Source organism: Schistocerca cancellata, chromosome 4, assembly GCF_023864275.1.
Source record: "Schistocerca cancellata isolate TAMUIC-IGC-003103 chromosome 4, iqSchCanc2.1, whole genome shotgun sequence".
Classification (NCBI taxonomy): domain Eukaryota; kingdom Metazoa; phylum Arthropoda; class Insecta; order Orthoptera; family Acrididae; genus Schistocerca; species Schistocerca cancellata.
The window spans coordinates 866105903-866123013 of NC_064629.1; the positions used below are offsets into that span (position 1 = coordinate 866105903).

Sequence of the window (17111 nt, forward strand, 5' to 3'; positions counted from 1 at the left end):
ATGAATGCAAACACTGTTGAAAATTTAAGAATTTTTGAACACCAGCTAATATGATAATTTACATAAATGCAAAAAGTGAATAATTTGTTCTGATGGATGTGCAACATTTATATATAGTCTCTCTAGTACTGTGTGAATACTTAGAAGAAAAAAGTCTGATTCTAGATCTCTGTGTTTTGAAGTAAATGAAATAATACTAACATTTTGTTATTTCTTAGACATTTCAGGGGTTATTCCCTCTGAGTCACAACTCAAGCCAGGAAGGATTTGTGCTGCTGGCTACATGTCTCACACCTCAGAGTAGAGGCAGACTCTGGCTGAATGCCTCACACCTAGAGGGTCCACCAATAATTGAACCAAATTATCTCTCTCACTCTCATGACATTCCATGCATGATTAAAGGTGCGATGCTTGACAGTAAATGTATATTATCTTTGTAACCATATAAATAATAGAATAATTAAATAAATTGAAGAATTTTAATAGTTCTTTATTTAGGTTGTTTATCTGAGAAAAATTCCAACATTTCATAGACACTTTTATTTGGTGATTATGAATTTAAAAGAAAATATCAGTCACTTTAATTTTCTTAAAACAAGTAGCATCCAGTCACCTATATATCATTTTTTAATTAATTTTAGTTTTAAGTGTCTTTCTTGAATGTGAGTTTAGGTTATGAATCAGAGAACGTATTGAACTTATCTATTTCTCAAATATGAAACAGCTCTGAAGAATACAGTTTCCTTAAGAACAAATATTTCCTAACTTTTGTGGGTACAATCATGTGGAACTGAAAAAGACAGTGGCAGACTTTTTTCATGATTCTGAAACCAAGATATTTGCCATTTTATGCTTTGACTTCTGAAGCCAAGTTATTTGCCATTTTATGCCTTGAATGTCATTCATTCAACCAAAATATGTTCTACATAGCCACCTACAAGAGATATGGAATTAGTAAATGAATAAATCAGTAGAGAAGCAGTTATTTTCTGTTATATTGGCTGAGTCACACAATTAAATGCTATAACAACTGTGTGAGGAACAAGCAATAGCATTCACTTTTAATTTGTCTTGAATTTCTTGGACATTCTCAATACCCTGTCATACATCAGTCAACCATTTATTAGACTTTTGCTTAGAATACTAAACACCAGTCTGAAAAATTTCAGCTGCAAGAACTATACTAATATATAATGAGGAAACATTGTTAGGAAAAATCATGAAAAGTTCTTGACTGATTTACTTCAGTGCTGTGAAAATGTGTGCTTTTGCTTTCTTCCTCTCAGTTGGTTTTAACTATGATATCTTGATTGAATGGGTAAATCAGTTGGGATCATTTGTATACATGGTATGAAAGAGACCTCTTCAGCTGCTGCATCTGTGAGGGTAATAGCTTTAATGACATTACTTCTCATGGTTTTAATATGCAAATGGGTAGCCTCAAAAAGTTTCAGCCAACTCACATTGCAAAGTTTTATTCTTATCATAAGTCGATAAGCCATAAATAAAACTTTTCTAATATACAGATTTTCTGTCAAAACTGACCATGAGGAAGAAAAAAAAATACCATTGCGGTGTATATAGTTTTTGTGTATATAATTTTTGTGTAAATTTATATATCAGAAAAGCAATATCTGAAGTTGTGCTGAAAAGCAATGCCTCCAAATTTTTTATGTGAAAACCCTTAAAATTTTTTAACTAAAAGAAATGTTGTTAACATTCTACATCCTTATGCTTATGGCTACAGATCTGCAGCCCTCTGCTGCTAGACGGCTCTGAACTGTAGTATGTAACATGGTTGCATGTAACCTAACTATGCCACTGCATGAGAAACAGCAAGCTGTAATTGAGTCTTGAATTCAAAGATTCTGGCCACACATGGAGCACCCCATCCTTCAGCATGAAAATGCCAGACAGGAAACGAGTGCTACAACATCTGCAACAATTCGATGTCTTGGGTTCACTGTCATTGATCATCCTTCATATAGTCCCAATTTGGCCCCGTCCAATCTTCATCTGTTTCCAAAACTTAAAGAACTCCTTTGAGGACTTCACTTTGACAGTGATGAAGCAGTAGAAGCAGAGGTGAGGTTATGGCTCTGTCAACAAAATCAAACATTCCACAGCAATGGTATCAACAAACTGGTTTCTCATTGGAAGGAACGTGTTCATTGCCAGGGTGAACATGGAGAATAAAGATGTAGACTGTTAATAATGTTTCTTTTACTTTAAAACCTTTAAGAGTTTTCACATTAAAAAATTCAGAGGCATTACTTTTCAAGACACCCTTTTATATCTGGGAAACAATTTGTCAAATGATTTAAACGCCCTGCCATCATAGTTAAAAACCAACCCCAAGAAAGAAAATGAAACCACATGTTTCCACAGCACAGCATTTTCTTTCTCTCAGCTGGTTTTAACAAAAAAATTGTGCATTGTTGTTTAAAAATATGTATAGCTTATGTCCATTTGAATGTTTATTAGATTATTGTGTAAGAATTTGAAGTAATTTGGACAAGAGCTTTTTGAGATCTTTACATTCATATTCTATGTGGTTTATTATAATTTCAAGTTCCATCCATCAGAGTGGACAGAAAGCCAATACTTGCATCCTATCATAATTCCCAGGGATACTCCATTTTCAGACATATATCTAATTCCCCTACATATTCAGCAATTTTGAAGCATTGCTGGGTTTGTTTGTCATTTATATACAAGAATGAGAAAGGATCTAGTGTTTATCCACGTAGCCGAGCAGTCTAAGGCACTGCAGTCATGGACTGTGTGGCTACTCCCGGTGGAGGTTCGAGTCCTCCCTCAGGCATGGGTGTGTGTGTTTGTCCTTAGGATAATTTAGGTTAAGTAGTGTGTAAGCTTTGGGACTGATGACCTTAGCAGTTAAGTCCCATAAGATTTCACACACATTTTTCATTTTGTTTATCCATGTGGTCTACATGTAGTGATTATTCACCACTTTAAAGATGTTGTTTCATTGTGTACAATTCCTGGGTTGCTTAATGCAACACTCTACACTGTTTTAGCTAGTAAGTTTGGAAACCATATACCAGCACTTATCTCTGATACCATAATGTTTGAGCTGCTCTTAGGGAATATTGTGAAATGGTGAAACACTTTGGACAGGTGACAGAAAATAACAGTTGTCATATTTTGTCATTTAAATTTTCAGTAATCTGAGTCATGTATCGAACAATGACTTGTTCTATGAAATCTTTGCCAATATGTTTAAAAGTAGGTAGGCAATGAGATTGCTTAGTAATTATAAATATATGTCATACTATCTTTCTTATGAAGAAGTCTGACAGTAGTGCCCATCATGGTCACCAATATAATTTGTATTAACACCTCATCATTATATGTTTCAGGATATCCCTGTCATCATGTCTGTGATATAAACATTAAAAATAAGAGAATAAATGGAATTTAAAGATATTTGTCTTAACAAAGTGTAAAGCTGAGAATCATACTTGTCAAAAAAGTCATACACAGTCCTACATTCTTGCAGACCATTAGTGCCCAAACCTGTCAAAAAACCATACACAGTCCTACATTCTTGCAGACCTTTAGTGCCCAAACTAATACAAGCAGTGTGACATAGCATGTAGTGCAAAGTAAACAATTATACCAGTACGTATGCTTATGATGACAGGCTAAACTTTTATATGACAAGGCTTACTGAAAGTTGTATTATTTAACTGACATATATGTAAAATTTTTGGTAGGAAAAGACTAAAAAAATTACAATAAAAGAAGCATGTTGAAATAAAGCTGCAGCTGTTACATTTCAGGTTGGAGAGTTGTAGTATATGACTGTCAAAAGATTACAAGTATAATTTAAAAAATTTTTGGACAGGAAAGGAACAAGGGCATTTTATTATGTAAAAAGAAACCAAAAAAGTTATTGGTAGTAACAAGTTACACTCATAGCATCAATGTCATCAGTCATTCCACTAAAAAATTCCATTCCATTTAAAGAAATGTGGGTAGGAATGGAGCAAGGGCATTTTATTGCAATAAAGAAACTATAACACTTAAGACCAGTAATGCGCTACACTCATAGCACCATGGTAATCAGTCCTTCCATTAAAGACAGAAAACATCAACTGTCAGTCATCTTAAATCCATTAACTAATACAATGCCACATCTGTACTAGCCATAAATTTTATAGTTCCTTTATCCTAATAAAATGCCCTCATTCTGTTCTACGAGGGGTTGACAAGAGAGTTCACTGATGGTATTATAGGTATTGATGGGTAGTGGGGATCCAAGGCAGCAGAAGGATGTCAATAAGTTTGATCATTTATGGGTTCAGTGTCTGGAGAGGTTTTCGAGGTGTTGAGGGTAAGCGTTTCAATTTAGGAGATGTGGACTGAAACTTAATGAGATCCTACTCCCACCTTGGATTTCCACAACCCTTCAACATCTATCCTAACCCAAGTGACCCACCTTGTCAACCCCTCATTGCTTCCAGATATTGTCTTGCAGACCTTTTACATTTGCCACATCCTCCAGAACTCCGGCCCAACATTTCACAAGACCCAGAACTTAAACAAACTCAAAGCATTGTTGTCAACCAAAAACCTCAATCCTACAGAGGTTTCAGTCCTCTCCAAAGGCCTCATCTTCAGCTCCACATGCAAGTTCACCCCATGTTGGACTCATCAAAGCTCTAGTCTCCTTCTCCTGAGCCTTAAAGCCAAGACTGTTCTTTGCTACCAGTCCCTCCAACCAAAGCCAACCTGGTCCCAATACAGAATATAACCTCTTCCAGTTCATACCACCTTACTACTATACTGCTGTTACCATCCTCCCCCCCCCCCTCCCCTCCCACCTAACAACACCCTGGTCACCTACCAGGAATTCCTTACCTCTTGGCTTCACCATCCTTCCATAGGTCGATCTTCAATAACAGATATCTCTCAACAGAAGAAAGAACAACCATTTTCAATGTCAAGACAGATCTCGTTTTAATCTTTCGCCATGCAGACAGAGGTTTTACCACTGTCGTTATGAATCATAGTGACTAGCTGACAGAAGGCTTCTGCCAACTGTCTGACTCCTCCTCTTACAAGCTCTATCGTAGTGATTCCATCCCAGGAGTCTAACATAACCAGCAATTCCTACTCAAAACCTTAGGCCCACCACAGACACATTTTACTTTATTGGTAAAGCATCATTGATGATCCTGTAAGTACTTTGCTTACATAATGCTATTTTTACATTTTGACTCCTATTGAGTAAGGAACAATTTTGCTTTTGACTGTTGAGATGGTGAACATTAAATATGGCACTTTTGTTTCTTTTTACATAACTTTATAGCAGCTGGCTTTGTCCTTCTTGTTAGAAGAGGCTGCAGTGTAAAAATAGCTTGATTTCACTTCCACAATTTAAAGTGAAGTGTGAAAAGAAAAGCTGGGATTATAAAAGGCAAGGGAAGTAAATAGTAGAAGTGAAACCAAACTTTTTTATTGCAGCCTGTGCTAGTACAGAGGGGAAAACCAGTTGCCTTCAAAACAAGTAAAAAGGAGAAGAAACACAGTAAGTAATGTGTAAGAAACACCACATTAGTAAGTAAAACTGTTTTTAACTCTGTAGCAATCAAAATGTAAAGAAACATATTATGTATGCAAAATATTTATAGAATCTCCACTGATTATGCTTTAAAACTAATGTGAAACACACATAATGAATAACTTTCTTAATGTGGTTTACATTCCACTGCTGTAGGTGACTGCCTTACAAGCAACCATCCCATAAACATTTCTGTGGGTGACAGCCTTCCAGGAAACTATCACATAAATGTACATTTGATAAAAGTTAACCAGTAGCAAAAATAATTTTTAATTTGTTTGCTTTCCTCCCAAGATATTTTGTCTTCCCAGGACTCATAGGAACAGCAAGAGATATAATTCTTACTTCTTTTTATTGTTTATGAGAAAGAATGCTGTCTATTAAAAAAAGAAAAGAAAAAGAAATATTGCAAGCTGCATCTTTCCTTTTCCCTGTAAATCTTTTCAATCTATGACATTTTTCAGTTTTATCTCATCACCATTGTAGTCACTGATTCCTTCTCTCAACAGTTTCTGCACTCTCATCTCATTCTTAGTATTTCCATCTTATTAGTGCTTTACTGTTTTCTAATCATATGTTTGCAAATATTTGTATTTCTGGTCCTGCTGCTATTGCTGGACTGTCATCTTCAGCCTGAGCTTTGACTGTGTATTCTGTTGTGCCACTATTGCCTTTGATGTATGTATATTAATTTGAGTGATTCTCAAGTAATAAATTTGCCAATTTCTGGGATATTCTTCAACAATTCTATGTAAGTTGAATTTTAACTCATTCTGGTTTGTTCCCTTTGTGTATCTCATTTACTGAAAAAAATAGACCTAAGTGTACTGAGAACCATTTATTAATGTTTCAGCTATTAACTTGGCAGAAAAATTAGTGAGGACAAAGGCTTTTCAGAAACTGGGAGCACAACTACACTTGCCAGTTTTATCTGAGTGTAGTAATCTTATACCAGATGTTCGGGATCTCCTTTACCTGGAATGTATCATACGCACAGCAGCTGTAACGGCATATCACCCTGGAGGCACATGCAAAATGGGTAGCCTTCAAGATAATTCTACAGTCGTTGATAATCTCCTCAGGTAATGAATCTAATTTTGGATTGCACTTACTTTAAATATACACATATGGTATTAACACAATTTAATCGATGCCAGAATTTGATTTAAGGTTTATGAAAGGAGTTTCTATACATGAAAATGACCTGGACATGCCAGAAGATTACATGTTGATTATATTATGGCCAGACAAACATTTTAAACTGCAAAACTATTCAGGGAGCAGATGTGGGTTCTGATCAAAATTTATTGGTTATGAACTACCAATTAAAACCAAAGAAATTGCAGAAAGGTAGGAATGTCAAGAGATGTGACCTGGAAAATTGGAAGGGCCTGAAATTGTTGATAGTTTCAAAGGGAATGTTAGGCAACAAATGACTGAAAAAAGAGAATAGAATACAATAGAAGAAAGATTGGCGGCTATGACAAATGAAATAGTGAAGGCAACAAAGGATCATATAGTCAAACAGACAAAGCCTACTAGGAATATTTGTATAACATATGCGACATTGAATTTAAGTTGAAAAAAAGAAAACATAAAAATTCAACAAATCAATATGGCAAAATGGAATACAGACTCTAAAAATTAACATTAACAGATAATTCAAACTGTCTAAGCAGGAGTAGTTAATGATAAACATAAGGCCGTAGGAGGATGTGACTATGGGGAAGATAGATGCTACCTACAGGAAAATTTGAAAACACATTTGGAGAAAAGAGAAGCAGCTATAGCAGTATGAAACATCCAGATGGCAAGCTAGTTATAAACAAATAAGATAAAGCTGAAAGTTGGAAGGAAAATATAGAAGAGCTATACAATGAAAATGAACTTAAAGTCCTCTATAGAGTAACAACACTTCTCTATTAATAATTGCTTCAGTCTACTCTTTAGCATATTTAGATTTACTTTCTTCAGTTCACAGGGCAGTGCATTGTAGAAAATTGCTCCCATACTGTGTGGGCTGTGGTCCGTTGCCTTTTTATTAATCACAATTCTATGAAAATTTTCTCTTCCCTGTGTATCATAGTTGTGTACATTACTGTTTCTCATATTAAATTCAGGTTTTTGTTTCACGAACATGACTGTCTGCAGTATATACATGTAGTACACCGTAAGAATTTTATATTTTCTAAAGATGTCTCTACAAGGCTCTCTCTTCTTTACCTTGGCTACCATTCTTACTGCCTTTTTTTGTAATCTAAAAAGTCTATCTATATGAACTGCTGATGCCCCACCCCATATCTCAATACCATACTGAAGGTGCGGATGAATTAACCCAAAATATATTTGCCTTAAAGTATCATAGTCCAAGAAGGCTGAGACCCATTGCAGTAGATACACATTTCTACTGATTTTCTTGCAAATACTATCTACATGGTCTTTCCATGATAAGTGTTCATCAACAACAATGCCCAAAAATTTATGTGAATTTCCATATGCAAGACCCAATGGGGATGTAAATACAGTATCAGTTATGGCAGCATTATAACTGTGGATGAACTTCATTATTACCATTTCGTCTTTATTTACAGAAAGCTTGTTTGCTGTAAGGTATGCAGACAAAGTATTGAAACTGATCTCGGTACTGTTAGCTGCAGACTGCATATCACTGCCACAGCTGATGAAGGATATGTCATTGGCATAGCTTACAACCATGCAATTTTGGGGTTCAAATAAGTTATTTACATATACAAGGAACAGAAAAGGCCCTAGTATGCTTCCTTGAGGCACGCCACATTGAAGTGTCCTGAAGTTTGATTTGGTTGTTAGGAGCTGCTCATTATTTTGATAAGTTAGCTTTACACAGTGTTTCCTGTCTTTCAAATGGGAGGTTAGTAGTTTCAAGGCTAGTCCTCTCAAACCATACTCTTCTACCTTACACAGAAGAATGGTATGATTCACAGTATCAAAGGCTTTACTCATATCTAGGAAAGTGCCTATTACCTTGTCACTTTTGTTCAGCTTATTTAATATTTCATGTATAAAAGATGCTAATGCTGTTGTAGTAGTTCTCCCTTTTCTAAATCCATGTTGTAGGTTGCTTAACAGATTGTGTTTGGTGAAATATGATTCAACTTGATTTAGTATTACTCTCTCTAACAATTTGCCTAGTTCTGAGGTTAATGATATTGGCTTGTACTTTTTAGTGTCAGTTTGTAATCTCTTTTTATGCACTGGTAATATTTCAGTAATTTTCAAAAGGTCAGGGAATACTCCATTTCTGATGGAGGTATTTATCAAGTGAGCCAGGGGTTTCACTAATTCATACCTGCATTCCTTTAGCAGTTTAGGTGAAATGTCATCCCAGCCACAAGACATTTTTGGTCGAAGTGCTGATATGATTGCTAGGACGTCCCTCTCAGTAATGCCGTGGATATAAAAGGACTGACTAGATTTTCCAAGACTAAAATTTTGTGGCTTGACATGAGCTTCATTTGTACCAACTGTACTGAACTTTTGTATAAATTTCTCACACACTTCTTTTGGGTCATTTATTTCTTCACCATTTTCTTTTAATGTTACTGTAGTAACATGGTTCACGTTTTCCGTCGCACTTCAGAGTAGACCGGGAACTGTCTCATACGCATGCCCGATGTGAACTCACTGGGCACAGCCCGTGCTGCCTGAGTTGTTGTTGTTGTTCCGCTGGCAGAGGTCGTGGCTGAATTCTCGCGTGCCCTATAGTGGACGGGACTCTATTTGCGGCACCTACCGTCCGTGACGTGCTGTCCCGATGTGCGCCTCCCGCGATCTTTCTGGTGGCTACTGCAGTTATGTTGCTGTGTTCATAGGAATTCTGTTTCCCACTTTCATTATGCATTGTTTTCCAGGCAGTTTTACTGATACAGCTAGAGTTCCTTATTTCAGAGGTATATTTATGTGGTTTTAGGTTAGTCAAGAACTCTCTGTATGTTTTTCTGAGCAGTTTATATTTTGTTGAGAAATATTGTAGTTTAGTGCCTCTAAAAAGTATATAGCAATCTTTCATTTTCTCCCTCATTTCAATAATTTCAGAAGGGAGATTCTTGGCTTTATGTTTTACAGCTTTATTTACTTTTTTAACTAAAGGACAGGTTTCATTTAAAGTGTTACTGAATAACTTATAGAAATATTCCCATTTCTCATTCACTTCAGTTGCATTGTACACTGGTTCCCATTTTTCATTCCCTAATGCCATCTTAAGTTTAGAATAATTAAATTTTCTTTTATATATAACTGTATCACTTTCAGTTACATCTACATTCTCTACATCAATATCCATAGTAAGGGCTCTGTGATCACAAATGTAGTTCTCTAAGGTGTTTACATTTACTTTCTCTTTTCCTACATTTGTGAGAACACGGTTAGTACATGTCTTCATATTTACAGTGACTCTTGTAGGTTCTGAGTTCATTTGTTTAAAGTTATAACACTGTAATACATCCATATAGCACAAATAGTTAACACTATTATTTAATGAGTCTATGTTGATGTCTCCAACAAGCAACAAGTGTTTTTTACACATTGCTAGCCCCTCCAGCAAGTCCTCTAGGCAATTTAGAAACTCTTCTGTGTTACTTCCAGGTGACCAATACAGTGCTGTTATAATTTGGCTGTTGTTTCCATACTTCAGGTTTACTGCTGCAACCTCAAATACCATTTCACTACTCAGATCATCGATCCATTTAACTTTTTCACATTTTACATCATTTCTACTATAAATGCCTACCCCACCTCTTTTGTGGGTCTTTCTGCAGTACATGTTTATAAGTTTAAAATTTTTAGCCTGTAACCATATGCTTCCTCTTCCTTGCATCCCAATTCACTTGCTAGGAAGAGGTGTGGCTTAGTTTCATTTAGGTAAACACTCAGCTGCTCTGTTTTATTAGTTACATACTGGACATTTGGTACAATTTGATTAGATTATGTATGAAGTGTGTGCTTGTGATACAAAACAAATCAGTCTACTCTAATATCTTAATATTCAGCCTATAAATAACAACTCAGAACAAAAAAATTGGCATATTTGACAATCAGCCATATTACATACAACTACTGTAGATTTATATTTGTGCCTTAAAGTTATTTTACGTTATTTCACACAGGTGACTACAGCATAATCATATAAAGTATACAATAAGACACTTTAAATTAATCTGTAATTTTAGATTGACATCTTACTTATAGTTACTGACATAGGTTCACAAAGATGATTACAATAGATACATACAGATAATAAACCACTTTATTTTCGTATGTACTCCCTGACACTGTAAAATCCTTGTTGAACTAATTAATCATTAAGAAGTTAGTTTTAATGTCCTCACACCCATACTGTCCCATCAACCAGACCATTCCAGATCAAGTTCTTAGCTGCAGGCAGTGGTGGGAGAGGGTGGACAAACAGCTGACATTGGGGGGCAGTCAGTTAGCCTGGCCATAGCAGACACAAACATATTGCTCCGCCCAAGCACTCCTGGGCAAGGATGGCCAAGTGGTTAGTGCATATGTAGAACACATTTAGTAAGGCTGCCTAGTGAGTAGGCTATACTACCATTACCTAGCTATGGGTTAGGTGAGAGGTACTTGTTGGGTGCCCGTGGCCTATGGGCAGTGCTGGAACAGCCAGCTGTAGATTCTTTGCCACATACTTCACAAGTTGAACAAATGAGTATTCAGGATCTTTTTCATCAACTCTGTCTGTGTTTATTGTTGGCATATTGTGCAACTTGTTTCATAATAAATATTACAGTTTGTACTTTATAACAAACCTTGTATCTAAGTTACCTACACTGTAGCTCATTGTCTAATGTAATTCCCAAATATTTTACAAATATAACTTCTTCCAGGCTTGTTTCATCAATAAATACATCTATGTGATCTTCCTAGTGCTTGTTTGTGGGCACCACAAGCATCTTCAAGGTGGTTGGTTATGTAATCTAGGTATTGCTCTCATTGTTAGGTTTTGCAAAATAAATATTTCATTGATGTTACATACATTTTGCTGGAATATTACCCCACAAGGTTGCAGGGAGTGAATGTATGTGAAATATACCAAAATTCACACCTAAAGTTCAAGACAACTAGAGTTACTTTTATATCCAAAAGACTAAAAACTGATTTTAATTTGAAAAGTATATAAACAAGACAGAAGTTTACACAAGAACTTTGATACTGTAAATAAAAACCAGTATCTTTTTGTAAGACCTGTAATGCAGTTTTTAAAATTTAGAACCAGACAAATGTGTTTTTGTAACATATGAATCAAACTGTTGTTTTTCAGTTATTATCTTATCTCATGTTTTGGCCTTATGATCTTTGCATCATTTTCCCTCCTCTCTATAGAATATATTCTATGTTATCATTCATCCAAATATCAATGTCTTTCAGTAACTTACTGCTATTTTTTTGTTGAACAACATTTTGACAATGATAAAATAGAGCTCTGTAGCTACAGTTTCTGTCTGTTTGTTCGCTATATCCATTGCAAGTTTTTCACTAATTACTTTTCCATGTCTACTAGCTCTCCCTTTATATTGCTCTCTTTGTAATTTGCTCACATGTGCATCACATACTGATATTTTCTTTTCCTTTTTTTCCCCTTTATCACCTTAAGGAAACTAAGCATTTATTTGTGTTGGATTTATTACCCACATTACAAATTCTTTTTTATTTTATTATAAATTCTATTCCTATTACTTCTCTTTTGTGGATTCAGATTCCATTTTCACTCACTGATAATTTCTCTACAGTTATGTCATGTCAAAAAATATCACTTGTTCTAGTGATAATAATTCTTATAATTTTTCTCTCTCTATCAACCTTCCAGGGTGCATGGTGTTCAAGGTCTTCGAGTAATGGATGCAAGTATACTACCAACTCCTGTTTCTGGCCATCCAAATTCAGTCCTCATAGCAATGGCAGACAGAGCATCAAGTTTCATATTGAATACACCATGATGTGAGTGGTTCAAGGATGTTATAATTTGACACTCTCCTTAAAGAATATTGTTTTTTTTTTTAAGATCATGTGAGTACACTGGTTGAGAGACCTGTACATTTGCTATCTAATACCTTTTTGGGTGAATAATAATAAAGAAATATAATTGTACCATATTCTTTGCTGCTGCAGAAGGACTCTGTGTAAGAATTGTTTGTTTAATATTATATGTCTTCAAACTACCTCAAACACAGTTGAACAATTCATAATATATTCTTAGAGGGCAAAAAAAAGTTCAGATGCCTGAAAGTATGGACTAATACATTCTAGATGCATTGTTTGTTTTTTAATTTCCAATATGGGTTTAGTGTTGTAGGACTGCCAGATCCAATGATCTACACTATATACCATGTGTAATAAGCACTATTTTATTACTCAGAAGCACACATATACAGTTATATACATTCTTGATTCTCGGTGCATGTGTGTACTCTTTTGCACGCGGACACAGACTAGTCTGAAAGAGCTTGCCAAAACAAAGATATTACATGTGACTTGGTCGATAGTTGCCACATTAGCCCCCCCCCCCCAGAATGTGGAGCACAAAAAATAAATATTGGGTCATGCATTTAAAGGAAACACCCAGGGGAAGGGAGAGGGTGTTTAAACCAAAATCATACCTTACATTTCATTAGTAACTGAAGTCTTTGAGCCAATGACGGGGGCAGATGGCCCATTTGTAAAAGACACACACGTTATCCAGATGCATAACATAAAACACTTTAGAGCTGCAAATAAAATCTGTGTTGACATTCACTACCACTTCCATATACGGGTTGACAGAATCTCCATACGACTCGTCGTCGGCAACATCACACATTCCGAGGCTGGCCCCTGGTACGTCACTAAATCCTAACAGGGGGATGCCTGTAGGAGGGAGAGTCATCACACATGTTACTCTGTATGGGAATGTCACATGCACCTGTAGTACCGTCACACGACTGGGAGTGGGTAACGTCACACATGCGGGAATGGGCGTCACTCAGCCGAGGTCCATCGGTAGATGCCTCATGCGAGGCGGGTGTAGCAGGGGGTGGGGGCTGACTGGGTGGGGTATAAGATAGTTCTCCCAGAGACCACGCCAGTTTGAGGCAGCAGACAGATACTGTTTGAAGTGTGCTGTTAATGAGCACTTCGAATGTGTTGGTACGCTGCGATATGACTCTGTGCAGGCCTGAGTATGGAGGTCTGAGTGACAGTCAGACAGTGCCATTGCACACCATGATGTGGGTGCATGACACCAAGTTCTTATGCAGAAATACGGGAGGGAGTGAGTGTGGTCAAGGAGCAGGCACACGAATGTTAGTGATTAGCTCCTTAATGTGGTTGACTAATGTCGAGTCGCAGATATGATCTGGAGGAGTGGCGTACTCCTGTAATCCATGCTCCTGAGAGGCCATTGTGTGGGAGGGATCTGGAAACAACTACAGATTTGGCTGTTTCATGAGCTCAGGAATGACCTCAATACCTTCATCGAGCTCTGCAGATCAACAGATGACAGTGTGGAATTTTCAGCAAGTGGTGGCTAAGGGTTAAGAGGAGCTGAACACACTAAACGCAATCACATTGGGGTCACTAGTATGGGTTTAGTGCTGTAGGATTGCCAGATTCAAAGATGTACACTATACCCCATGTAATAATCACAATTTTGTTACTCAGAAGCACACATAGCCTGTTATATACACTCTTGGTTCTCGGAGCACATGTGTACTCTTTCGCACTTGGACACAGACTAGTCACAAAGAGCATGCCAAAACAAAGATATTACACTCAACTTGGTCGATAGTTGCCACACCAACATTCGGGCGTACATCCCAATGGTATTCAGTAACTGAATCTTGCTGACATATAAAATCTGGGACTTGTAACCACCAACTGACCAGAGGTGGCATGTTTTACAAACCTTGACAAACATAATCCTGCCTCTCTTAAGGCCACTTTTGGCAAGTCACAAGACTTCAATTGTGGTACAACATAAACCTTCCATAAATGTAAACTTTTCCTGTTTGTAAACTAACTGAAACTGTACCAACTGTTGTGATGTGTGCCACACAAAAATATTGCTGCCAACCTGGATGGCACAATTCTATACAGTTTCATCAGTGGCACTAAGACTGCTGACAAGGAACAAATGCCAGTATCACAATGCACTCATATAACAGCAACTGGAATAAATAGAAATAATGCTCTGCTGGCCATAAAAATTGCAGCACCAAGAAGGATAGCAAATAACAATATTTTAATCATTGTGTGTAAATAGTATAGTAGCAAGAAGTCAAGACTGAATTTCTAAGTGATTTGTGAGTATACAGAGGACAAAATTTAGTACACCTCTGGCAGCAATGATGGCTCTAACCTCGCTCAGCATGAACTCAAACTGAGGTTGCATGACAGATAATTCGTGCTGCTTCAACTCCATACCGGAGATCAACAATCAAAGTGGCAGGTAAGTGGCTGTGTGCATGTCTCTCAGCAACCCATGGTCAAATGTTTTCAGTGGGTGAGAAATCTGGAGACATGCTGGTCAGGGCAAAAGTAGAATATCCTTTGTATTGAGGTAGATCATGTCAGCATGGCAATGTGTTCTTCTGTTATCTTCTTGAAAGATAATGTCATAGAGATACTGAAGATATTAACACATCAGAGAAGTAACATCTGCTCTCCAAATTAACAGCTACATGAAGCAGAGGTGATTGTGTTGTGAACCCAATAGCACCCCATAGCATCACACATGGTGGTGTGCCTGTATGTCAATGGCATATGAAATCTGACAATAATCATTCTTCTTAGAGTGTCATTATGTCTATTACGATGTTGTGCATAGAACTGGGACTCATCTGAAAAGATGATGTGGTGCCACTCATGTGACCAGTGTGTCACTGGATGCACCAGTGTTGGCATGCCTATCTCTGCTATTGCTTCAGGGTAAAGCAGAAAAATGGTCATTGTGCTGAAGTTTGTGGTGCTCCAGATGTCATCACATTGTCCATGTGGATACTTGCCTTGCTGCAGATAAGTGCATTTCCTGACTCAATGAATGTAATATGGCTGCCCTCTGCATAGCCATGCAAACAGTATGTCTGTTCTCCTGGATGCTAGTCATGTCAATCCATTGACATCCTCCATGGCATTGAGTATGTCCATAGTTAACCATTTGATTCTGTATTCACATGAGTCAGAGGACCCAACCAATACAAGCAGCAATATTATGGAACAAAAAACACTGTCTCAATAGGCCATAATCCTACCACTGTCAGATTTCAAAATTGTGGGTAGACATTTCTCCTTCTTACATAAGGCATAACATGATATTCTCAGACCCAAACAACATTCAGAAGTCATTTCTGTATGAGAAACCTGCCATTCAGTCTTTTCTTATATACTGAATGTAGATGGCATTGCACTTACCTACTTTGTGCTGAAATAATAATCATTTGTATATCCAAGTTTCAGTACAGACTTGATATTTGTAATATGCTGTCTGTATAGTGTTGCAATCTTTTAGTGACAATCAGTGTATATGTACATGCCTAGCAATGTATATGTATATGCCTTCTTTGAAGGCAACCATCAGTAATTGGACATATAAGCCAAGTATACAGCTTTGCAGAATCACTGTCATTTATTTTGTTACATCTGGAACCCAACATTGTCTACTGTAATGCAGGAATGCATCTGTAGGGTACTGGTTGTACACTGCTACTGATTTTATTGACTTTGATGAAACTTATAACAGTGTAAGGACACAGTTTGTGATCAAAATACAATCATTAACTAATATGCCATGCCAATTGGATACCTGTAGCATGCCACATTTACTGTGTTGAAATTTTAATGCCCAACACTGTAGAAGAACTGCACAATAATGTCATGAAATATTTATCAATTGTAAATGTTATTTAACAATCTTATATTGTGTTCAACTGTTGGCAAGGTGAGACTGTCCCATCTGTATGTGTATTTATAAATGTTATCAGTTTTAAGTGTTACAGTCAGTTGTAAAATACACTAGGATTGATTATTAAGATAAGAAAACAGAAGACAGTGTAACATAAAGTACATTCAGAAAAAACTTTCAGTTTTACTTGGAGGATCATATGTTATTATATGTTATTCCATTTATGGGTGATAGTGAGTTCCTGTTGTAAAATCCCTTAGTAACTGTGTTTCATTAGAGATGATAATTGCACATCAGCCACCTTAGTTGTACTGAACAACATAATTCCTAGAAATACTACAAGATCCCCAGTGCTTGTGATGCAAAGTACATCAGTTCCATAATAATGGACACATTACTATTAACTGATAGACATTACTATTAACTGACAGACAACAATCAAGATAAATAGAATAGAAAAACTTCATGTAAAGTAAATAGGGGCAAAGCTAAGGGCAGTATGAACTTATGTCATGAAAACATCAGGGGACTAAAAAATAGAGTAGATGAGCTATTAATGTGTTTAGATGATCTCCAAAATAAAAA

The 17111-nt window shown here is 36.6% G+C and overlaps 1 protein-coding gene across 2 annotated transcripts in view; it reads left to right on the forward strand.

The window, feature by feature from the left end:
* LOC126185001 (neither inactivation nor afterpotential protein G-like) overlaps positions 1–12739 on the forward strand; it is a 227410-nt gene extending 214671 nt beyond the window's left edge. For both annotated transcript variants that reach the window (XM_049927720.1, XM_049927721.1), the window contains 3 exons: positions 219–402; positions 6444–6672; positions 12459–12739. In XM_049927720.1, coding sequence (XP_049783677.1) covers positions 219–402; positions 6444–6672; positions 12459–12588 — 543 coding nt within the window. In that variant the 3' untranslated portion in view covers positions 12589–12739. The remainder of the gene's footprint in view (positions 1–218; positions 403–6443; positions 6673–12458) is intronic.
* The last annotated feature ends 4372 nt before the right edge of the window (positions 12740–17111 follow it).